This window comes from Cherax quadricarinatus, chromosome 78, assembly GCF_038502225.1.
Source record: "Cherax quadricarinatus isolate ZL_2023a chromosome 78, ASM3850222v1, whole genome shotgun sequence".
NCBI lineage: Eukaryota > Metazoa > Arthropoda > Malacostraca > Decapoda > Parastacidae > Cherax > Cherax quadricarinatus.
Window position 1 is genome coordinate 5,615,332 of NC_091369.1, and position 26,437 is coordinate 5,641,768.

General features: G+C 37.0%; 1 protein-coding gene across 3 annotated transcripts in view; it reads right to left on the reverse strand.

The window, feature by feature from the left end:
* LOC128701588 (uncharacterized) overlaps positions 1 to 26,437 on the reverse strand; it is a 42,864-nt gene that overhangs the window by 10,951 nt on the left and 5,476 nt on the right. For 2 of the 3 annotated variants that reach the window (XM_053795367.2, XM_053795368.2), the window contains exons 2-12: positions 21,641 to 21,802; positions 19,263 to 19,402; positions 17,218 to 17,405; positions 16,288 to 16,546; positions 15,116 to 15,285; positions 10,134 to 10,334; positions 5,016 to 5,137; positions 4,345 to 4,727; positions 3,242 to 3,316; positions 2,129 to 2,265; positions 1,412 to 1,720 (exon numbers count right to left, since the gene is read on the reverse strand). In XM_053795367.2, coding sequence (XP_053651342.2) covers positions 1,412 to 1,720; positions 2,129 to 2,265; positions 3,242 to 3,316; positions 4,345 to 4,727; positions 5,016 to 5,137; positions 10,134 to 10,334; positions 15,116 to 15,285; positions 16,288 to 16,546; positions 17,218 to 17,405; positions 19,263 to 19,402; positions 21,641 to 21,802 — 2,146 coding nt within the window. The remainder of the gene's footprint in view (positions 1 to 1,411; positions 1,721 to 2,128; positions 2,266 to 3,241; positions 3,317 to 4,344; positions 4,728 to 5,015; positions 5,138 to 10,133; positions 10,335 to 15,115; positions 15,286 to 16,287; positions 16,547 to 17,217; positions 17,406 to 19,262; positions 19,403 to 21,640; positions 21,803 to 26,437) is intronic. The other variant, XM_053795369.2, reaches the window with a different exon arrangement.

Consider the following 26,437-nt stretch of genomic DNA (forward strand, 5'->3'; position numbering starts at 1 on the left):
CACACTCCGAATTTTCTGCATAATATTTACACCGCACATTGCCCTTAGACAGGACATCTCCACTGCCTCCAACCGTCTCCTCGCTGCTGCATTTACCACCCAAGCTTCACATCCATATAAGAGTGTTGGTACTACTATACTTTCATACATTCCCTTCTTTGCCTCCATAGATAACGTTTTTTGACTCCACATATACCTCAACGCACCACTCACCTTTTTTCCCTCATCAATTCTATGATTCACCTCATCCTTCATAAATCCATCCGCTGACACGTCAACTCCCAAGTATCTGAAAACATTCACTTCTTCCATACTCCTCCTCCCCAATTTGATATCCAATTTTTCTTTATCTAAATCATTTGATACCCTCATCACCTTACTCTTTTCTATGTTCACTTTCAACTTTCTACCTTTACACACATTCTCAAACTCATCCACTAACCTTTGCAATTTTTCTTTAGAATCTCCCATAAGCACAGTATCATCAGCAAAAAGTAACTGTGTCAATTCCCATTTTGAATTTGATTCCCCATAATTTAATCCCACCCCTCTCCCGAACACCCTAGCATTTACTTCTTTTATAACCCCATCTATAAATATATTAAACAACCATGGTGACATTACACATCCCTGTCTAAGACCTACTTTTACCGGGAAGTATTCTCCCTCTCTTCTACACACCCTAACCTGGGCCTCACTATCCTCATAAAAGCTCTTTACAGCATTTAGTAACTTACCACCTATTCCATAAACTTGCAACATCTGCCACATTGCTCCTCTATCCACTCTATCATATGCCTTTTCTAAATCCATAAATGCAATAAAAACTTCCCTACCTTTATCTAAATACTGTTCACATATATGCTTCAATGTAAACACTTGATCTACACATCCCCTACCCACTCTGAAACCTCCTTGTTCGTCCGCAATTCTACATTCTGTCTTACCTCTAATTCTTTCAATTATAACCCTACCGTATACTTTTCCTGGTATACTCAGTAAACTTATTCCTCTATAATTTTTACAATCTCTTTTGTCCCCTTTCCCTTTATATAAAGGGACTATACATGCTCTCCGCCAATCCCTAGGTACCTTCCCCTCTCTCATACATTTGTTAAACAAAAGTACCAACCACTCCAACACTATATCCCCCCCTGCTTTTAACATTTCTGTCATGATCCCATCAGTTCCAGCTGCTTTACCCCCTTTCATTCTAATATGTACTTAATTATGCCTATAATATTTCTTTAACTGAATGTAATGCAAAAATTTTATTAAGATAACTGTGCTGAATTTATGTAAAGTTTCCATCACATACTTTTGTCGTGCTAGCTGTAATCAATGTAAATGAAGCTACTGTGTTGTCTTAATGAGATAAATATGATTCAAGACTTTCTTAATAAAAAAATACCTTTTTCTGCCTCTGTCGAGCCTTTTTGGCAGCTTTTTTGGCGTGTTTAGCTTCATCCATGTGATTGCCTTCTATGAAGTCTAAAATCTTATCAATATTCTGGCCTCCTAGAGGAGTGCTGCCGCCCTTGGTTGTAGGAACACCAGGGGTAGCAGGAGTAGGAACTGCAGCAGGAGTTGGTGTGTGTGTGTTTGTTGAAACAGTACTGGCAGAACAAGACACCGCGGAACAACTACGAGCCTTTTTCTTTCGTGACAAAATCTGCAGCAGTCTGTCTCGTCTGTCACTGTATTTCTGTCTTCCACCACCCTAATAAAAAAAATGTATTACTGGTCACAGACACACATGAATGGAAAACAAAATTCATTACTGAATTAACAAGGTTTAAAGCAAGTCAGTGCTTCAAAGAAGCAATTAAAGTGAAAGAAGGCAACACACTATTAATGTTAAGTAACCACTATTTCTACAAAAAAAAAAAAAAAATCTCTAATATAAACTACTTAAATGTACTTGTTAAAGCAATAATATTCTAGTGTTTATGTGTGCAGAGGAAGTAGCATCACATGCCACTGGGTAATTGTGTGCTTTCCTGCAAACCTCAAACTAAGATATGCAACGATACAGACCTTATTTAACATGTATTACATTACTATTTTAATACAGCCTTTAGATGTTAAATTAATATTTACCTATGAATTTATTCAGTACTAAATTTACCTGCTTGTGGTGAAGCATATGACAATAACAGCAGTCACAGTGTGGGTCTTGATGGGTGGATGAGACAGTGGTGGAGGAGTCACTCTCATCGCCACTACTCCACTCATCTCCCCCACTTGTTTCACTCTCACCCACACCTGAGTCAATCATCATAAATCATAAGTACAATATAAAAATTATCATGAAATTGAAAGAATTTTTGTTAAAATTTAAAATCAAGGTTTGCCTCAAGTTATATTTTATAATGAAACAAGGAATGTCCTATACAATATTAGTTTTGCACACCAAATACTGTATTCTCCTATCCTATGATGTGAATAGTAGTGGTGGTTGTGTAGAATGATGATTAATAATGACACTTAACAATGCTGCTGACTGATGGCAATTGCCAGTCTCCATTATGTAAAACAAATTCTTTTGTACAGAACAATTTCTACCATACCAGGGAATTTAAAACTATTCTGGTTGTAGATTAAGTAATGTGACTAATAAGTAAGATTCTCACAAGAAAAATAAGCAAGTCACTTGATAAATCTTGTAATTCAAATAAGAGGCATGTTAACTGCTAAGGAATTAAATTATAATAGTGTATGTATGGCATCACCACCAAAACTTTTGAACAAATGTTGATGCATTGTTCAATATATTACTGTATGTGTAAGCACGAACATCACTGTGTGCCTGACCATTAGAACATTAAATCTGTGCATTTTTTGTACTTTTCCCAAAAAATGAGGTGACCCCAAAAAATACAAGACATTTACCACCATTCATTCAACAACTATCTTACCAGAGATATGCAGACATCACAATTCAAACAACCCTGTGAACCACATCCTCACTCTTCCTTCAGTGCAGGCACTGTACTACCCACCCCTAGGACTCAAGTCTGGCTAACCTGGTTACCTAATTCCTTCATTACATTGCTCACAAAGGCACGTAACATAAATCTCTTAGGTCAGTGATATAAAGGAGGAAAAGAAAAGAACCTAGAATGCTGCCCTGAAGGGAGGATACCAATCAATGTGCAGAAGCAACAGAATGTGATAAATCTTAAATGCTTGAATATTCTTCAAAGATGGAAAAACAAATACAAAAAAGTATAGCACTTACTCTCTCTACTGGTTGATCTATCAGAACGCTCCACCTGATGTTGCTGGGTGTCCTCCAATCCATTCCTACACTCCCCTGTAGATCAAATCACCAATATATTCCTTTTGACTATTAATTAAGTCAGAGCCACCACTGATCACAAGGCTAGTCATGCTATCATGAGCCAGGAGGTGAGCCTTATGCATGAGCTAGGATATTAGAATACAGTACTTCCATCTTATCTAGCTAAAGCAGGCTAATATGACAGACAGTCATCATAACAGACAGTAAGTCTCCAACTTAAACCTTCCAACTTATGGTTATTTGTATTGATGACAGGAGTACTTTGGAACCAATTAATCATTTACAAAAGCCAATCAGCAAACACAATCATTGAAAATATTCCAGCAAATTTTGATCTCAAAGGCCATCTCATGTCAAGACAGGGTAAAACAAACACACACACACACACACACACACACACACACACACACACACACACACACACACACACACACACACACACACACACACACACCCACACACACACACACCCACACACACACACACCCACACACCCACACACACACACACACACACACACACCATCTTTCATTCAACTGAAGCGTACTGACATCACAAATCAGATTACCCCTCCAACTGCAACATCCCTATCTCTACTTCAAAGTGCAAGCACTGCCCATCCCACCTCCAGAACTCAAGTCTGGATAACTCATTTTCTTTAAATCCCTATAAGTTACCTTGCTCACACTCTAACAGCATGTACATTAAAAACAAACTTGTCTCCATTTGTTCATATCTAACACACTCACACAAGCCTGCCAGATGTTGAAGCCCCTAAAACTCAACCTCTTTTACACCCTGCCCAACCATTCCTAGAACAGCTCTTATTCTAAGTATTAAAAGACAATTTATAAATAAAATGGGCTGTAGTTTACATACGGTATGAAACTGGCAGCTTTAGAATTTAATTACCTTAATGGTCTTTTAATGTTGAAAAAAACACAGATTTTTACATCACTATTATAAAAATATTAAAGCTATTTCATTAATATTATTCAGATATTCAGTATAAAAATTAATAACCATTTTTAAAATGTTACCTTTTTGAGTCGAAGCTGTTGTACATGTATGATGAGCACGAGTGTGTGTAATAACACTCGTGGTGTTGGTGACTGAACAGCACTTGTTCCCACCTAGTGAGGAAACTTGTGGGGCAGATGAACAGCCACCATCAGTGCAAGGAGTGCTGTTCCTGCTACTCACAGGAACTTTGGAGGCATGACAAGATGTTGATGACACAGGATGACTGGCAGTGCTTGATGTAGGCCGGGAACTGGGAAGTATGGTAGTATGTGCACGAGCAGTGGCGTGGGAGTCAGGCACATACGGCAAAGAAGGGTCCACCATGGTGCGAGTGTACGATGGTCGTGAGGAACTGATACGAAGGGTTTCCACGCCACTTACAAGGCTTGATGGATCAGTCCTGTTTAAAATATCATTATAAAAGTTTACAAAAACAGAAAATCTAATAAAACTGCAATCTCTCTGGGTTAGTAAATAAATACTTTTAAACAACAAATGGTAATTATCTAACCACTGCTCTTAGAAACAATATGAAAACGATCAAAAATTAAATAAAATGACAGTGATTAAGTCTGAGGATTTGAAAAGAGCAGCATAAATATATGGAGACACCCTTATATCAAACTTTTTAATACTATAACACAGTTAAAGCTCAAATGAAACTAGAATAAAGTAAATAATTGCATACTCATAAGTTTGAAGGACAGCTTCTGGTGGTGGAAGAATAGGGTGTGACCCTGGAGGTGTTAATGTATCCCCATACACCATCTCCCACTCACGCATTAACTGTTCTGTCAATAAATCACTTCCCTGTGGGTGAAAAATAAATTCAAATGTAAGATTAAATGATAAGAGCTTTACATATATCACAATTAAGAGTTCTGTTGCAGTGATGAGGACATATTAAAGAAGAGAATACAGTAACTGATATTTAAAAATAAATTAGGGTATGTTTGCCTATTGTGTCTTCCTCTTCCCCACCACATAACCACGTTACACAGACAAAATATCTTTCACTGAATAATAAAAAACAATATATCTAAGACAAAATTAATATATAAACCAGTTAAATCTAAAATGATACAAGCTTAACCCTTAAACTGCAGCATACCCTGAAGTAAAAATTTCCTGTGTGGGGGGAAATATTTTTAAAAAAAAAAAAAAAAAAAAAAAAAAAAAAAGTTCTTATAGTTTGAAGATATTTTTCAATGTAGAATAAAATGAAAAGGAACAAAATCTGATGAAAACTTATGAATTTTTATGCTGTCTTGAAGTTGGCAAAAAATTACTCCCTCCCCTTCCTTCCCTCCACCCCAGATTTTTATGCTGTCCTAGTATCCTAATTTTCTCCAGCCTCTCTATATGTTAAAACTACCTCAACAACCTTTCCTAAGCCCTCTGAACAATACTTTTGGTGACCCCCAAATCTTTTTGTCTCCAAGCTCCAAATTACATGCATAAGAGATTTCAAAGTTTGGAGATAATTATTACATTTAACAGGAAACACTATTTTTAAGGGTCATACAGTGCCTGGGAAATGGTAATGATCAGGATCAGTTCAAGAAAGGGTAGGAAAAAATTCACTTTTTTGGATCAAGAGGAACCTCACTTGAGGAGCCAGCATCAAGGAACCTCCCCTGAGGAAATATCCTAATTTAGATAAACCTTCCTTGATGGAATATCCTGGGTTAGATAAACCTCACTTGAGGGAATATCACCCCACCTCAGTGGGAGATGACCAACATTTTGGAAAAAAAAAAAAAAAAAAAAAAAAAAACTAATTTCTGTGTATATAACATATGTGAACCTTCAAGACCACTGCAAAATATATATTTATAAGGAAATCTTATATTACAAAAGTTTTAAGGTGTAATCTTTATCAAAACTTCAAACAAGTCATTGTTGACTATACTGAGTTATCCTAGCTTAAAGTTACATACTGTTTTTTGGGCTGAATTTCACTGTTAATATCATGAAACTGTAATATATCTGCAATGAATAAATCATCTTCCAGGCAGATCCACACCCTGTTTGCTGGTAGGGAACTTGGTAATGGAACAATGGGTCCTGGATTCACTGTTTACATATGCTATAAGCAAGAGTGATCCATGATGCACTACATGGACCTGCCCAGTCTGAGATTTTTTTTTCAAAGATGTTAAGAGACTGAAGAGGACAAGAACAGTGGAACCGAGGCCAAAAATACTGTCAGGTTGCATATTTGAAGGTGCAAAGAATGCCATATAAGTATGAGAGTCAGTTTGGTCTGCTGCCTACTAGTACATTTAACACAATTTAAGGGTTAAATTCTATGTTATCTATCTTGAAACTAGACTAGTTTTAGCAGGAGGTACCTGATGAGCCAGGCTGTGCTTATATGGGCCTGTGGGCAGCAAGTAATAACAGAGTGGCTGATCAAGCAGTTATCAGAAAAGTCTGGTCAGAGGCTGTGGCTACGAGAGTATTAACTCTTTCAGTGTTGGTGCCATACATGTACTGCTTGATAGCCAGGGTCGGTGCCGTACATATACGCCAAAATTCTAGCACCTTCAAATAAAGCAGAAGAAAGCTGGTAGGCCTACATATGAAAGAATAGGTCTGCATGGTCAGTGTGTGTGCAGTATAAAAAAAATCCTGCATCACAAAGTGCATAATGAGAAAAATAAAACTCCGACTGTGTTTTTGGTTTAAAACACTGACTTTGTAGTGTATTTTCGTGTAGTACGTATTTATGGTTTTATTCTCATTTTCTTGGTCTCATTTGATAGAATGGAAGATATATTAGAGAAACAGAGATGATTTTGACTGGTTTCATGATGAAAAGTACCTTGAAATTAAGCTCAAAGTAGGGGAAATGTTCGATTTTTGCCAGTATTCAAGAGTAAACAAATCACGCCACATGTCCAATGCAAGTCAACTGGCGAGTCTAATATTCTTTCACAAGTGTGCTGATATTATTTATACCATTTTTACAATAATGCAGTACTGTGCATAACAGTAAATCTTTTTTTTTGTGAGAATAAAAATTCCAAATGGAAAGCAAGAGTAATATAAGAGGGGCCTGCAGATGTGACTAATGAACAGAGAAAATGTTATTTCAGTTCAAGGAATATCTGTCTTGTTTATTTTGGACCCTATTTTGAAATTGGTATCTTTTGAAATTTGTCTGAAATTGGCCAAACTGCCAATTTCTGACCACTTTATTGGGTAGTTGAAATCAGTAAATGAGCGGTTTATTGTATTCAACTGACAGAACAAATGGAGTTATAGCAAAACAGCTAAGGTTTTTGTCGAACGGAACAATGGAATTGGCCAAAAATAGGGCAGAAAGTGGGCAAAATCGCCGATGCCTGAATATCTCTGATATCGCTAACTTCATGAGAGCGTAATTTCGTATATTTTCAATCAAATTTCATACTTTTGGTGTCATTACCACTGGGTAAAGATTCTCTATCATTTCATAAGAAAAAATATTTTTTTTTTTTTTTTTTTAATTTTTTTACCCTGAGACCAAGTTCAGGATCAGAAGTCTCAACCCTGAAAGGATTAAAAAAAAAAAATTAAAAACCAGATACAAGTACTGGACTCTACAGTGGTTTATTCATAATAAACAAGACCCCCCCAATAATCAGTTCTTAAAGCTAACTAGGAAACACTTCTTCCCAATTTTTAAACAAACCTTAGAATTATTTAATAGGTGGTGCAAGTTTAAGTCATTCCGAAATGGCAATCACAAACTGAATTAGTACAAACACATAAGATGTGACTTTTTCTTTCTTTTTAGCAATGAGCATAATGGTCTTATTAATATAGATTTTGATAATTACAAACTAATGTTGAAATCGGATAAATATATTAAGATGCAAAATACTGAATAAAATCTTGTACCAGTTCCAAAACATCAATTTGCTTGAAAGACAATACAATTTCAACAAGGAAATTTGTGCCCAGGTCAGTGGTAATTTTACCAGAACATATGGAAGTCAGGTCATCCTTGAAAATCCAGTCACAAATGGACAGCAGGTGGTAACTCTCATCTTTGCTCATTTCAGATTTAAAGGCCAAGTGCTATTGGCTTGATGATACTGAATCCAAGTCTTTGATACTGTGATTTAGCTCTCATATATTTTAAGTGTTATTCTGAAATTATCAAAATAAATATTAACAGTATATGCAAGACCACATGGAAAACAAGTGTTCTTCCATCCTAGACATGGGAAATTGTTACAAATGAGGGAAGGAAAATGCCTCAGGTTCCCCCAGTTACAATGAAGGCTTGTTGGATGGAAACTGTTTTAGACTTGATAGTAAGCTGATTAGTTGTAAACTATTAGTAACCAAGCACCTAGTCTAAGGTTGTAGCTTAGACAGTTAAGCTAGACAGTTAAATTTGGTTAGTACATAGCATAAGTACAGTCACTGTTGTATCTCTAGGCCTACAACTTGGTAGCATTGGTGCCAGTAGGCCAGAGGTTCTGAATCTCGAGAGAGTCACACTCTAAGATCCATACCTACTGATTATGTTCCCATGTAGAATAAGACAAGCCATTACGTATTCTGGCATAGTTATGGGACCCTAAGTTCTATCACGTAGACTCAGTGGATCAAGTAATCAGGTGTAGTTAGAAATCCTTTGGAAGGCACAGGAATAAGGAATTTCTATATCCATGGATACAAGAGAAAGTACCTCAGACAACCCAACTACATATTAAGCCTCTGTACCCTAAATCTCTTCAGGTAAGCCAGTGAAGTACCTTAACAGTGTTAGGATATTGCACAATTCCATAGTACATAGGTATTTTTTATCAGTTTGCATCATGGGGCTAGTGGAAGGGTCTGGCATCTCCAGCAGGCCTCATCAGGATACATCAGTCTACACACTGGAAAGTATACCCAGTATATCTATGCATACCTTAGACAGCCTGGTAGAGAGAAGGGTCAGTCCATTAAGTTATACTTGGTGAGAGATAGCTGGTACTTAACAGGGATTTTGACTGACATGATTAATTAGTCAGTGCCATTCAGGTAAGGACCTTTCCTCAACAGACCTCACTCCCCAGTGAAAGAATGGAATTAATAAGTTACCATTCATGTTTAGTGAGCTTATTTTAACAAGTATGCAGGAAAGTCTGAGAAATAAAAATGCAACAATCACATTTTTCTAGAATTTAGGATTTGTTGCCAGCAAATATAAGGTAGATGTCATCCTTAAAAAGGTTTCAAGAAAACTCAAGTGTGTCAAAAAAGATATCTCAAATGGGAGATTAAGCTTATCTGTGGCTAATATCTTGTATGTTAAGTCCTACATATGCTGCCTTAATACTTAGAGGGTCAAGACATATCAAACTGATTGAGATATAAATTTTATGCAATAATAAAAGTAGACGAGGTGACCACACCGTGAGGCCTTTGTGCATGGACATTCTAATGATTCCATTAATTCACTTTTGTGCTATGCAAACTAAATAAAGCAGAAAAAAGGGAGAAAGAAATATTAATAAACTTATATGGAAATATAACAAATGGTGCCAAGAAAAGCATGTAGTTACAGTTAATAGCAGTCTTCTCTATAACCTTATCAGTAAGCAGAGGGGAAGGTTGCTGGGTATAAGGTCCTAATTGGACTACCTATCTACCTACTGACTCAGCACATCTCAGAGAAAAGAAGTTTACTTATACCTACTTATAATGCATGATCAGGTCCAATTTAAACTTCTCTGTACATTCATATTCCCATGCAAAAAATAAAAAGCAGCAGCAAAACTGTTAGATAACGCTAAAACAAGAATCAATAAACAAATCACACCACGTAAGGGTTTGTTGTGATGGGCGGCTTTGTGGTGGGTGCAGGAGGAATAGGTCCCAGCTCTTCTCTTGACTGGCCCACACCTACTATGTCACTTCCTGGGGGGGTGTTATGAATGTGAGGGTATAGTGAGAGCTGTGGCTGGGCCAGTGGGGGCAGAGAGCTCCCAGAGGATGGTGGCAGTACAGGCTCTTCTGTTGTCTGCAAAAGTAATTTCTAACATCAATACTGTACTTCCTTACCTAGATGCCTAAATACCTACATATTGTAACTCTAAACAAACAACTACTTGGGTAAGTAAAAAACCTGTCCAAATATTAGTTTGAAGCATCTTCAAAAATTCATATATGCTGCAGCTGTACTCCACATTTGTTCTCTTCATATATTAGGTATATTAAGCCTACTCAACCTATCAATCAAGTCACCTAGTTCTACACAACACAGCACATCCCAAACCCATTACTGCACCTACACACGGTAAGCCATGTACTGTTATTTTACACAAATAACCCGAACGTAGGAGAGAGGAGCTTACGACTCGTGACTTTGTAAATGGTCCAAATTGGCCTGATACGTTGTTGTAAGCTTCTCTCTCCTATGTGTGAGTTATCTGCGTATTGTTCCAGCCACAGTATTGTGCCTTTGTTCTTTACCATTATTTTCTTACAACAATTATCAGCATTCCAATCCTTCCTGACCCACATTGTTTCTGTAGAGACTTTCTTCTCCCAATACACTGTCAAATGCCTTATTCTTTAGATCATTCATAACCTGACATCATACAGGCTGCCCCTATCCTTCCAATGCCCTCATCTGATTTCTGGCTTTCTCCCTTCCTTCACCTTCTCTCCCTTACTCCATACTTGATACTGAATGTTTAGGATGAACCAAAATGTCGTTTAGTTTGTCTCACAATATTTTTAGTTTAAATGTTTCTGGTAATGGAATAGTAGTAATTTAATCTTTGTCACAATTCCATAATTCTTTCCAGTATCCACTTTTTAATCTAAATGAACATCAAACCTTATCAAACATACCATTATCATACTTTAAAGGCAACTGAACCAATATTCAACTGAGTTACACCATCCTCCTACAATGTAATGAAAACTATTAAATTGTTCCTACCCACAATTCTACTTCAGTAATTCTTTTCTATTGCTTTCTCAATTCTACAGTTTTAGTAGTCATAAATTTTTTATCCCAGTATCATAGTACTCTCCCTGTTCATTTAAACAATGCAAATGTCAGTTTCAAACAGTAGTCTTCTAGCTTAACTGTAGACATTACTTATATGTATATCCAAACCAAGTGCTTACTCTATAATCTGGGATTAGCCGATCCTCTGCCTAATTGCTATCCTTAGTTACACAAGATAAACATCATAAAATCCTTACAATTGCTACTAGCCAGGTAAAAGAGTTAAGTACTGATCATAAGATCTACTCTAATAATTAACAACTTCTACATCTAATATCAAATTAAACGTTTGAAAATTAGGCCCTTTCGCAAACTAAAAAATGCTTAACCTTGGTATAACATCTATTCCATTTTTACTTGCTTCACACCTTAAACTCTAATCAGATTTCTTTATCTGATTTACTAAAAAAAAAAAGTCCTCCCATTGACCAAAAATAAAACTAAGAGTAAACTGTTCCTAATTAATGACACAATCTAGCATTTTCAACATCCTTTCTCAATAAAAATAAAAATGTTTCATGCACATTCTTTGTATCAAGTTTTTTTTTTTTTTAACAAGTCAGCCGTCTCCCAAGGCAGGGTGACCCAAAAAGAAAAAATCCCCAAAAACAAAATACTTTCATCAACAAGGGATATTTTTGTATATCATTTTAACTGTGAACCTTTGGCCCATACAGCAGGGTTACCTCATTTATCATTATTTATGTGCTCAATTAATAAATGAATTTGAAGATAAAATATTTCAATCATGACATCAGTTAAGCACCACAACAGTATTCATGTCTTGTGCCAGAACAAATCTCTTACCATCAGAAAATCTGAGGCACTGTATGTGCAAGGATAGTGAGATAGTTATGATGGACCATAACTCAGTAGATTATTATTATTATTATTATTATTATTATGGAGTGGTTAACTCAGCAGATTATTATTATTATTATAAGGATTATACAGGGGGAAATAAAACATAACAGCTAATTTATAGAATAAAACTGGCATACCTCACAGTGAAAGCCGATCAGAAAAGGTATTCTCCAGCAATTGTGCAAAGTCCAACAATTCCATTTTTATTAAGTTAAATTTAATCTAAGGAAGAGGACAGCTCCAATTCCTTGAATCAAGAACCCTTCAACTACATCAAGGCACCCTGCCCCCACTCCTTAAAAGTATTAAGCTAGCAGAGAAAAAAATTGAACAAATCTGTAGGATATTTGGATATAAAAAAAAAGACCTAATTAATAGCAGGTTAAGAAAAAATAATTGTGTGGACTAACTCAAATATGTTAAGTGCCTAAATGTGTACTAGCAGAGTTGTGAAGTACAGTAATGGCTCACTCTATCAAGACTCAAGTCTTGAAAGTAATTTTATAGATCCCTGGCTTAAGTTCTCCAAATAAAGGAATCAGGAACAAATGCCAGGATACTGAGACGCAACATTACAAACTCAGTGGAGTGACGATCACATAACAATGTTACTCATCATCCTTTTCTCTAAATATTTAGAATTTCTCTTACCTACCTGCCTGCCAACTGGTTTGTTTATAATTTTCACATAAGACTTGGAAATGATTCTAAAAACAAATTTTAAATACGTACTTAATACTGCACAACCATTAGCCTTCTGGATACTATACTCATAGGGAGCACTAAACCCATTGGGGTCATAAAGCACTTGGGGGAATGGGAGGTAATCCAATTTAATCCAAGGAAGAGGAAGGCAGTTCCAATTTTTGGATCAAAAGCGCTTCACCGACATCAAGGAACTTCCCTCGAGGAAAAAAACTACAGGATATATCATAATACTATTAATCCTATGATGGAGTTGGTCAGGAAAAAAAAAGATCTTTAGGAATTACTTGAAAAAGTCAATGTCCAGAAAAAAAAAAGCAGGGCATTTAAAAATGTATAGTTTACCTGTTCACTAGTTTATTAGTAGAGGGATTAATTTAAATCATGTTTTAATACAGTTGCAAAGTAACTTTTCTTAACCATAATCCATTATCAAATATTTTTCAGAGATTACTTGTTCACTTGATTTCTTTTTAATAAATAAAGTATTATTATGAACTAATGTCCTAGGTACAGTTAAGTGCCTCCTCAATAAGCAAAGCATGAAAGTAATGCAGTAATTCCTTGAATGCATGCTTGCATTATGTTACTAGCTGTTGCTGAGCCCAGTCACAATATATTATTGAACACGACCTGTTGCAGAGTAACTATGCAAGTCATGAAATAATGAAACCTTGTCATGTGCCCTCAACTACAGGGTCATGTTGAACTGGTGAGTAAGTAATAATCCATACATGCTCACAACAAATAGTTCTATTTCATTGCAAGAATACTGGCTGAAAAATTGATCTTCATGATGCCCTTGAAGGAAGATGAGCAGCTCTTGATGGAAACTTTTTGCATTATGGAATACAGAAAAGAACATAAGAGTCTATGCATCCTCATGATCAAGTTGAAAGGAAGCAATTGCCAAAAGACTGTGTAGCCAACCTAGAAACTGGCAATACCCCAAGAATGGCACCTGCAAAGATAACAAGCGACGAGGAAATAACACTGAAGAACTTAAGAGAAGGAAGGTTCACGAGGCAAAAACATTTCACCTCTCTCTCATTAACAGTTGTCAACTCTAGAAAAGATTTGAATCTATTGTGATAAATGACAAAGGAAGGAAAAGCCCAAACTTCCATTAAGCTCACTGTGACCTGGGCGAGAAGAAATTTCCCTTGTTCATCCATGTGAATGAGGTAATGATTTCAAGCCATGTAAGAATCAATATTCTTGTTCTTACCCATGAAGGTTTTGTCCATGCCAGTTGTCTGTTCAGAAGGTATACCCAATGCAGATGTGGAAGGTTGAAGGAAAGCAATGGATACACTAGAAAATTATGTCCTTTAAAGGGGGGAAGTACATACTCATTTATGGTGAACAACACATTATAGTACATCTTTCTCCCTGAAAACTGGATAGTCAAGAGGAAAGTCTCTGGTAGCTTGAGAATCATGACCCTCATCAAAGCAACCACCATCTGGAAAGGAATTCTCCCCTTTAACCAATATATAACCAGTGCCAAATGTAATGAATTGCTATTTCCTGCTTCCAGTCTGGGGGAACTATATATCTGACACAGACCCTGATTATAGGTACAGGCCCACCTATTGTTTGAAAACCCATCACCAGCTGGAGTGATGCTCATATTTGGAGAGTTAGGTTCAAGATTAGCTATTCACACTCACACCCACACCCACACCCACACACACACACACACACACTCACACACTCACACACACACACACACACACACACACACACACACACACACACACACACACACACACACACACACACACTCACACACTCACACACACACACACACACACTCACACACTCACACACTCACACACTCACACACTCACACACACACACACACACACACACACACACACACACACACACACACACACACACACACACTCACACAAAGAACACTGAAACAACAGAAAGCATAATAAGGTAAAAGTGATAGGGAAGTCCAATAATAATGGAAGAAGTATTTTAGCTAGTATTCCTAGTGGTTCATCAGAACTCATCTACAGAAAAAAAAATAAATAGTAGAAACAAAAATCTCATGACTACAGTATTTCCAAGCCAAAGCTTTGGTAGCTAACTAATTCATTAATGGGGTGAAGAGAGAAATAATCCCAGTACCCAGGGCTTTTCACTGTTAGTTATTTTAAAGAAACTGTTTTGCTGAATATATATTACTGATAACTTACTGCAGCTGCCAATGATGCATTACAGAAATGACATTCACAACTCGAGGGTGGGCGAATGTCTGTACTGGATGAAAGAGGAATTCTAGAGCTTGTAGAGGAGGGCTGAGAGTCATTCATTTTGCCTCTGCCAACTGCACAGTCATCACATGGGCACTGCGCTGCACTCTCCTCTGTAAGAGAATGTTATGCTGAACATTTTATAATTACATATAGAAGTTTCCCTCTATGAGAATTCAATATCACAGGAAATATGTTCCATTTCTAACTCTAATTCCATATTTGTGATATACATTTGCCATGCAGTTTACAAAGCATACCTAAGATTCCTTTTTCTTTCTTTAACCTCAACAGATGTTTCCCACCAGGGCAGGGTACCCCCCCCCCCCAAGAAAAAGGAAACTCATTCACCATTATCCATTCAATTACTAACTTGCCAGAAGAGTGCTGACATCAAAATTCAGAAAACCCTCCAACTGCAACCTCCCTCTTTCTGGTGCAGGCACTGCCCTTTCCCCAGTTTCCCCAAATCCCTTCATAAATGTTACCTTGTTCACACCCCAACAGGGCATCCATTAAAAACCACTTGTTTCCACTCACTCCCATCGAACACTCTCACACAATCGTGCCAGATGCTCAAGTTCTATAATTCAAAGAGTCTCCTTTACCTCTCCCTCCAACCATTCCTGGGACAACTATCCTTCCTACTTACCAATCTATATTTATCATCATCATCCTATCCTTCTATTCTTTCTACATGCCCAAACTGCCTCAGCCTTCGAAATTATGCCCTTAGTGACCCCACACAGCCTTTTAATTTCTAAGCTTTCAATTCTCTCCATAATATAGATCTATGTCATACATATGGTACATACAGTAGTAAATCAAATAGTTCTGAGCAAAAAATATTGTGATTTTTCCTTGAGGCTTTCGAATATTCTACCACCACACCATCTTTTAAACATGTATACCAAAAGTTAGTTGCTTTGAGAATTCTGAGCTCACAAACTGGTGGAAATTGTTATATATCTGCAAGCAGCAATGACGTTGCACATAAGGCAAAGTTAGTATAGAAGCTCAGCTCTCTCTCCTTCACTTGTGGAAAATGAGTGAAAAAAAACAAAAATTAATATTTTGATAAGATTATTTTTGCAAAGTTACAATACCATCTTTACCTGCTACCGATGTCACAGCAGCATTCTGAATCCCATTTTTCATGGCAAGTTCTTGATGATGTTGAGTACGCTGCTGTGCCTTGAACTGCTCCCAATCAGCAAGGAGCTGTCTACGACGTGTGCTGACAGCAGCACGTTCCACGGTATAATCTTGTAAGAGAACATCAGCACGCACCCACACTGCTTCTGCTACACCCAGTGTGCGGTGCAGTGAGGCCAGGCAACCAATGACATCATCACCTCCAGTCGAGCCATTTAACTGATCAAAAAAATTTAAAAAAAAATATGGAATACAAACATCTGTAAGCTACAAAGAAAAAAATCTTTTCCTTTCATCTTCAAAAAGCATTACCAAGCTGATGATGAACATGCTACTCATAGTTATATTCTCACATTTATTAACTAGCATCTTTCATTCTACAATGATGCACATTATACATTTAACCAACAAAGTAGTACTAAACCAGCAAGCAAAAATGAAGACTAAATCCATAATACTGAAAAACAAAATCCAAATACATGAGTACACCAATCATTCCGCTTTTAAATTTAACAATGTAAAATGTGGCAGTAAGTAAACATCTAACCTTTTCACTTTAGTCACCCCTAGTAATTAATGAGCCATTTTCTCTGATTTATAAAAATGTAAGTTAAAATTGCATGTCCCCTAAATGAATTTTGCTTCCTGATATACAAAAAAGTGTGACAGATTTATTGTGGTTACGACTATGACATGTAAATATTTCAGTGAAAGGATAACTGAAAAATTTGTGAACCTGAAATTAATCAGTGAAAAAAAAAGTAGAAAAAAAAATAGGAACAATTTTGTTATTCTGACCAATCAATCTTGGTTTTTCTTGCCCTATTAGCCAAGAAGTCACGATATTTTTGCCATTAATGTTTTGACTATACACAATAACAACTTCTCACCTTCTGCTTGCATATCTGCGCATAGTCTTGTACATCAGGGTCAGTGAGAATGGTTGAATGAAAGATGTGCATGTTGACTGTCACCCAGTTGAGTTTGAAGCGGTTGAGGTGTTCAGAGTCTAAGCGCTCCAGCGCAGGATGGAGTGCTTCACACACACCCATTACCCACTGGTATGAATCACACACGCCTAAGGAAGTTCAAATATAATATATCTAAGACATTACAGACCTATTAATTACATTTATAAAAGTATTTACTATAATGTTATATGAAAAAATAGATATTATAAGTAATCAGCTTTGAAAACGTCATCACTGGGAGGCACGCCAGCACTGTCGGTGTAAAATGCATATACTGTAGGCTGGGCCTCACCTCTGATATCCGTTCAATATACATCATGTTGGTCAGAAAATCTATACCTGTTTGAAGTTTCTACTATGAATTTATTGATTATAGGAAAAAAAGCTATTTTGTTGTTTTTAAATTTACAGTTAAAAGCAACAAAATAATACTGGTAAAAAGAATTTCAGTCAAGACTTAGGTAGTTATTATGTATTAGGATAAGTCTGCCTGAAATGCCCCAGCATGATGGTGGCTTTCTTCATACTTAGCTAATCAAAATTGTAAATACACACTGCAACCTTGCAAAGAAATAAAATCTTTATCTTTAAGTGTCTAACCAGTTGGCATATGGCCCTTTCAATAAATTTAAATTTATTCTTTTATCAAAAAATTAACAGCTACAGTACTGAACTTGAGAGAGAATAATTCTATCAAATGTAAACTTTTACAATATAAAATAGTAGAAAATCTGGCACACATTTCTGTATGGTTAATTGAAATAATTTATAATTAATGAAGTTTTATATACAGTATTCTATTAACAGACTCCCTTTAATGAGAAGTGAATATTTAGCATCTAAGAAATCACTTCAGATTATTATTTCATGAACAATGTAAATCTATAGTAATATTTAAAACTTCTAAGAAGAGCATTTATTAAATCTGGAATGTGATTTTTGCACAATTTTGTTTTTCAAAATCAACAGCTTGATACTTCATGATAATTACAGTTACATTTGTTACAATCATAACGTCTCAAGCAAAGAAATTTTTTGCCCAAAAATTATCTAATAAATATTTTAAAAATCTTCATTTGAAAATTACATCTAAAAATTATTTATTGGATCATAACTGTATGGACAACATGCTAACACAAGATGTTAAAAACAGAGAATAAATGTTTGTGTTTCTACTCTTGTAATGTTGAAGTACTGTACTGTAAAATATCAAATAATTATACAGTGGACCCCCGCTTTACGATCAGTTCCCAATGCGACCAATTATGCAAGTGTATTTATGTAAGTGCGTTTGTACGTGTATGTTTGGAGGTCTGAAATGGACTAATCTAATTCACAATATTCCTTATGGGAACAAATTCGTTCAGTACTGGCACCTGAACATACTTCTGGAATGAAATAATATCGTAAACCGGGGGTCCACTGTACAAGATTTTTGTTTAATAAATTAGCTAGGTTCATCTTCATATATGCTTCAAAGGTCTATAATTTCCAAACAAATAACAAAAAAGGCACAATACCGTGACTGGAACGATACACAAATAACCCGCACATAAAAGAGAGAAGCTTACAACGACGTTTCGGTCCGACTTGGACCATTGACAAAGTCACACTGTGACTTTGTCAATGGTCCAAATCGGACCGAAACGTCGTCGTAAGCTTCTCTCTTTTATGTGCGGGTTATTTGTGTTTCCAAACAAACAAAAAACACACACAGGAGCTGTGACTCAACCCCTGCAACCAGATAATGGTGAAGGATCCCATAACCCATAAGGCAAATAATACTCTCTAGAAAGGCTATACAGTGCACAGAGATTATTTGAAGACCTACTGGCAAAACATACTGCACAGGAAAAACTCATGAAAAAAGTTTTCATTTTGAATTCTGAATGTGCAGTCCCAATATTAAGTTCAGAATTTTTTTAGATTTTTATTTTTATATTTTGCCTATTTAAAATAGTTACCCTGAATGAAGGTAGTAGCCTCTTCTGGTGTAGGGTTGTCGTGAATGATTGCCAGGAGTCTCACCTTCAACTCAATACACAGTTCGTGAGCCAGGTGACTGATGCGCATGTACAGCTGATGGGCATCGTGGGTCACAAGCCTGACAAATTAATTATTTCTAGCCATTTACATAAAATTTTCAGCAGACCAAAAATAAGATGAAAAAATGAAATGATCCATTTGTTGTGCCTTATAACTGTCAAAATTACTTCAATAAATGCCTGTACACACTAATATTATAAACTACTAGTGTATGCATTCAGTATGATGAATGCATGATTACAGTAATTACAACTACAGCACTAACAAAATTGAAAGATAAGAACTACTTCAACACAACTTTTGAAAGATTGCAAAGTGGCAGGGGTTATATGGTATCTCAACCTAACAATAGCATGAGAAAGTGGTAAAAAATAATCAAGCCTTATTATTACAGAGTATTAAAATATAGGTATTACATCTATATGTACACAAGGAAAAAAGACAAACAGGTAGACAGTTAAAAGAAAAAAGTTCTTAAGAAAACTGGAATGAACATTAACATACTAAATATAAAAATAACTGATCTTCAGGTTAGCAAAATTGTGTGACCATAACCTGCTGTTAATATCTGTCACAGAAATACCCTAATTAAAAAATGAAATGAATAGGTGGAATGAATTTATTTAGATTTTAAAATACTTCATGAAAGTTTTTCTGTGCTATTTGATATAATTAGACTATGTAAAAACAGGTGTTAGGGTTGAGTTTTTTGATACAACTTAAGGCTTTTTTTTTTTTTACAAGAAAGAAAAATTAGTTTTACTATAGATAGTGAATGTTTAACCCTTTCATTGTCCAGAGCCCTGATCTGAGAATTGCTCTCAAATGTCCAAGAATTCCTGCCCTCCCCCCCCCAAAAAAAAAAACATTTCTTATGAAATGATAAAGAATCCTTTTCCAAAAGTAATAAAACTAAAAGTACGAAATTTAATAGAAAACTGACAAAATTACACTCGCGAATTTTGCTGTGTCAGCGGCATTTACCCATCATCAATTTTGTCCATTTTAAGTCCTATTTTAGGCCAATTACATTGTTCCAACTGACCAAATTCTTAGCTATTTTGCTAGTATGTCTTCCATTTTATCGACTGAGCACAAGAAACCACCCAATCAACTATTTCAACTACCCAATAAAGTGATCAGAAATTTAGAATTTGGCCAATTTCACACAAATTTTAAAATATTCCAATTTCAAAATAGTCCAGAATAAACAATGCAGGTGTCCCGGCACTAAAACAACATTTCCTCTGTTCATTAGTTATGTTCACAGGCTTTACACATGAATTCCATTTTGAATTTTTATTCACACAAAAAACAAAGATTTACTGTCATGTAATATTGTAATAATTGTATAAATAATATCAGCGCATTCGTGAACTCACATCAAACCCATCAGTTGAACGTGTATTGGATGGGTGACATGATCTGTGTACTTTTGAATATCAGCAAAAATAAAAAATTTCTGCTACTTTGAGCTCAATTTCAACTTATTTTCAGTCCTGAAACCAATCAAAATCATCTCTTTGTCTGTAACGTAACTTCCATTTTATCAAGTGAGACTAAGAAACCAAAAATACAACCAAAAAAACATACAAAAAATATACTGCAATGTCGAAATTTTAAACCAAAAACACAGTTGCAGTTTTTTCTCATTATGCACTGTGTGCCTCAGGATTTTGTTATATGGTGATATGGTGCACATACCGCATAGACCCATTTTCTCATATCTAGGCCCAAATTTACTGCTCACAGCTTATATGAGTGAGCTGAGCTCATGGTGTAGTACTACAGCACAGACAATGAAAGGGTTTATAAGTTTTCCAATTACAGTATTATATGACAGCAATACCAATGTGGGTTAAAGTAAGAAAAAGAGTAATGTCTCATGAAATTGTAATAAAACAATTGCAAACAAACCAGCAATGTTACACAGTACAGTACAGTGGACCCCCGCTTAACGATCATCTCCCAATGCGACCAATTATTTAAGTGTATTTATGTAAGTGCGTTTGTACGTGTATGTTTGAGGGTCTGAAATGGACTGATCTACTTCACAATATTCCTTATGGGAACAAATTCGGTCAGTACTGGCACCTGAACATACTTCTGGATCGAAAAAATATCGTTAACCGGGGGTCCACTGTATATGGTCCAAGAATCTCCTTTTGATACTATACAATCATGAGGTATTCTATATAAAAAAATTAATTTTAACTGTCTTTATAAATATCAACTTTTAAATGGAATACTTGTATTCCTCAAACTGTAATTTACAACTAAAAGTGAAATATATTACATGTTAGCTAAGGCCTTGATGCGGTTCAGAGAGGGTCTTGATCGATGAGCAGACCCCTGAGTGGACTGGGGGATCATAGAACGATGAAGCTGGCGCAAAGATGATCGCAGCTCAGCCCACACTCCCACCATCACACCTCCACCCTCTTCAACAGCTTGCATTCTGATATAATTCACAAAATAACTACAGATTTCCTGTCAATTTACAACTGAATCATAATAAAATATAAGTCCTTAATTAATAATTTAGCAAGAATACTTGCATAATTTCAAAACTGATAAAAATTTAACATTTTCCTACCCCTAATTTTCAGCTATATAGAAATCCATATGTCTCTCCATACCTCATAACAAGAACACAAGAGCAGCACTGCAGGAGGCTTTTAATACAAATTATGTAAATTAGACATGTATCATCTGGGTATCTTTATTCCAGACATTTTGCCATCCAGTGGCTTTACCAATATAAATTCAAGCACATAATTAGAAAACAGCAGAACTATATACAAAAGATGAGGTAATCAATCCCTCAGCCTTGGAGTTGAAAAGTACCATAGTGCTCAAAGCTGAGGGACTTATTACCTGGAGTTTACCTGGAGAGAGTTCTGGGGGTTAACACCCCCGCGGCCCGGTCTGTGACCAGGCCTCCTGGTGGATCAGAGCCTGATCAACCAGGCTGTTACTGCTGGCTGCATGCAATCCAACGTACGAGCCACAGCCCGACTGGTCAGGTACCAACTTTAGGTGCTTGTCCAGTGCCAGCTTGAAGACTGCCAGAGGTCTATTGGTAATCCCCCTTATGTATGCTGGGAGGCAGTTGAACAGTCTCAGGCCCCTGACACTTATTGCATTGTCTCTTAACGTGCTAGTGACACCCCTGCTTTTCACTGGGGGGATGTTGCATCGTCTGCCAAGTCTTTTGCTTTCGTTGCGAGTGATTTTCGTGTGCAAGTTCAGTGCTAGTCCCTCTAGGATTTTCCAGGTGTATATAATCATGTATCTCTCCCGCCTGCATTCCAGGGAATACAGGTTTAGGAACTTCAAGTGCTCCCAGTAATTGAAGTGTTTTATCTCCGTTATGTGTGCCGTGAAGGTTCTCTGTACATTTTCTAGGTCAGCAATTTCACCTGCCTTGAAATGTGTTGTTAGTGTGCAGCAATATTCCAGCCTAGATAGAACAATCGACCTGAGGAGTGTCATCATGGGCTTGGCATCCCTAGTTTTGAAGGTTCTCATTATCCATCCTGTCATTTTTCTAGCAGCTGCGATTGATACAATGTTATGGTCCTTGAAGGTGAGATCCTCTGACATGATCACTCCCAGGTCTTTGACGTTGGTTTTTCGCTCTATTTTGTGGCCGGAATTTGTTTTGTTCTCTGATGAAGTTTTAATTTCCTCATGTTTACCATATCAGAGTAATTGAAACTTCTCATCGTTGAACTTCATATTGTTTTCTGCAGCCCATTGAAAGATTTGGTTGATGTCCGCCTGGAGCCTTGCAGTATCTGCAACGGAAGACACTGTCATTCAGATTCGGGTGTCATCTGCAAAGGAAGACACGATGCTGTGGCTGACATCCTTGTCTATGTCAGATATGAGGATGAGAAACAAGATGGGAGCGAGTACTGTGCCTTGTGGAACAGAGCTTTTCACCGTAGCCGCCTCGGACTTTACTCTGTTGACTACTACTCTTTGTGTTCTGTTTGTAAGGAAATTATAGATCCATCTACCAACTTTTCCTGTTATTCCTTTAGCACGCATTTTGTGCGCTATTACGCCATGGTCACACTTGTCGAAGGCTTTTGCATATAGTTCTACTGTCTTCCAATTATGCCCTTGAATTTATACTGATGGAGTGATGGACTGAATGGTGATGAGTTTTTTTTCTTTTTCGGGCCACCCTGCCTTGGTGGGTATCAGCCGATGTGTTAAAAAAAAAAAAAAAAAAAAAAAAAAGCTACTGGATAGTGAAACGTCTACAATAAAGATACCCAGATGTTACACATGTCTAATTTTTATCTTGTCAGTACTGTATATCATTCGTGTACAATACAAATTATACCTTGCTGCATACATGCACAGAACCGTACATTAATAAATATATGTGCATTTTTCATATACAGTACTGCATATACTGTACACAGTATATACTATAGTTCAGTCCTGACAAAAGAACAGAGCAAGAAAGCTCAATTAAGAGGATGTATATATCTTGGGTGGATGAAAGGTGTATTTTTTTCTTGAATATACATTTTGCTCATGTTGAGAGAAGGAAGAGAGGTCGATTAGGAGGGTGCCTAAATCTACAGTGGCTAGGTATAGGGGGTATATTGAAGGAAAGACGGTGTGAAGGAGGTACAAAACTGAGACATGAACTTGAACACCTAGTAGGCATGTGTGAACATGTTCAAGAGTGGAGAGGGGCAGTGTTTGGGATCTGACATGCTGTTTGAGTGTGAGGATAGTCATATCCAAGAAAAACATAAGAACATAAGAACATAAGAACGAAGGAACACTGCAGAAGGCCTACTGGCCCATGCGAGGCAGGTCCAAGTCTCCTACCGGCTTAAGCCAATGCACCCAACCTAGTCAGGTCAGGTCACATTGACTTAAGGGAGGAACACGGCAACCGACCTGGTAGCACAAGCTATCAGGTCTAACTCACACCCACCCACATCCACTCATGTATTTATCCAACCTATTTTTAAAGCTACACAACGTTCTGGCTAGGTTAGCCGACTTGAGTTTTGAAGGTGGGAATCACAATGTCTGCATTTTGCAAGTCAGTGAGGACATTGTAGTTCATTAAATTTGATATACTGTACTATATATATAGCATGTCCTTCTGGAAAGACAACTAGGAAGCAGGTGGTGAATCCATTTTCTTCTCTGGGTCACCCTTCCCTAGTAGGAAACTGCAAATGTTACAATATTAAGTTGGTGGTGCATAATGAATTTCATAAAAAGATTCTCTAGCCCAATATAAAAACAATCTTCTAAGAAAACAGTCATAATTCATAATTTTACTGGGCACTCCCATATAGCAAGACTTGCCATTCCTTTGTACAGTCAGATTTTTTTTGTTGTTGTTGTCCATTTTATCTGATATCTGTTGCATAGAAGGCCATTACACCAAGTAAAAGCCTGTGCAGATACTTTTTCAATGCATTAAAAATATTATTTTTTTTTATCATCACACTGGCCGATTCCCACCAAGGCAGGGTGGCCCAAAAAAGAAAAACTTTCACCATCATTCACTCCATCACTGTCTTGCCAGAAGGGTGCTTTACACTACAGTTTTTAAACTGCAACATTAACACCCCTCCTTCAGAGTGCAGGCACTGTACTTCCCATCTCCATGACTCAAGTCCGGCCTGCCGGTTTCCCTGAACCCCTTCATAAATGTTACTTTGCTCACACTCCAACAGCACGTCAAGTATTAAAAACCATTTGTCTCCATTCACTCCTATCAAACACGCTCATGCATGCCTGCTGGAAGTCCAAGCCCCTCGCACACAAAACCTCCTTTATCCCCTCCCTCCAACCTTTCCTAGGCCGACCCCTACCCCGCCTTCATTCCACTACAGACTGATACACTCTTGAAGTCACTCTGTTTCGCTCCATTCTCTCTACATGTCCGAACCACCTCAACAACCCTTCCTCAGCCCTCTGGACAACAGTTTTGGTAATCCCGCACCTCCTCCTAACTTCCAAACTACGAATTCTCTGCATTATATTCACACCACACATTGCCCTCAGACATGACATCTCCACTGCCTCCAGCCTTCTCCTCGCTGCAACATTCATCACCCATGCTTCACACACATATAAGAGCGTTGGTAAAACTATACTCTCATACATTCCCCTCTTTGCCTCCAAGGACAAAGTTCTTTGTCTCCACAGACTCCTAAGTGCACCACTCACCCTTTTCCCCTCATCAATTCTATGATTCACCTCATCTTTCATAGACCCATCCGCTGACACGTCCACTCCCAAATATCTGAATACATTCACCTCCTCCATACTCTCTCCCTCCAATCTGATATCCAATCTTTCATCACCTAATCTTTTTGTTATCCTCATTACCTTACTCTTTCCTGTATTCACTTTTAATTTTCTTCTTTTGCACACCCTACCAAATTCATCCACCAATCTCTGCAGCTTCTCTTCAGAATCTCCCAAGAGCACAGTGTCATCAGCAAAGAGCAACTGTGACAACTCCCACTTTATGTGTGATTCTTTATCTTTTAACTCCACGCCTCTTGCCAAGACCCTCGCATTTACTTCTCTTACAACCCCATCTATTAAACAACCACGGTGACATCACACATCCTTGGCTAAGGCCTACTTTTACTGGGAAATAATTTCCCTCTTTCCTACATACTCTAACTTGAGCCTCACTATCCTCGTAAAAACTCTTCACTGCTTTCAGTAACCTACCTCCTACACCATACACCTGCAACATCTGCCACATTGCCCCCCTATCCACCCTGTCATACGCCTTTTCCAAATCCATAAATGCCACAAAGACCTCTTTAGCCTTATCTAAATACTGTTCACTTATATGTTTCACTGTAAACACCTGGTCCACACACCCCCTACCTTTCCTAAAGCCTCCTTGTTCATCTGCTATCCTATTCTCCGTCTTACTCTTAATTCTTTCAATAATAACTCTACCATACACTTTACCAGGTATACTCAACAGACTTATCCCCCTATAATTTTTGCACTCTCTTTTGTCCCCTTTGATTAAAAATATAACTCATTTTATATACTGAAATGACTAATTTACAGAACA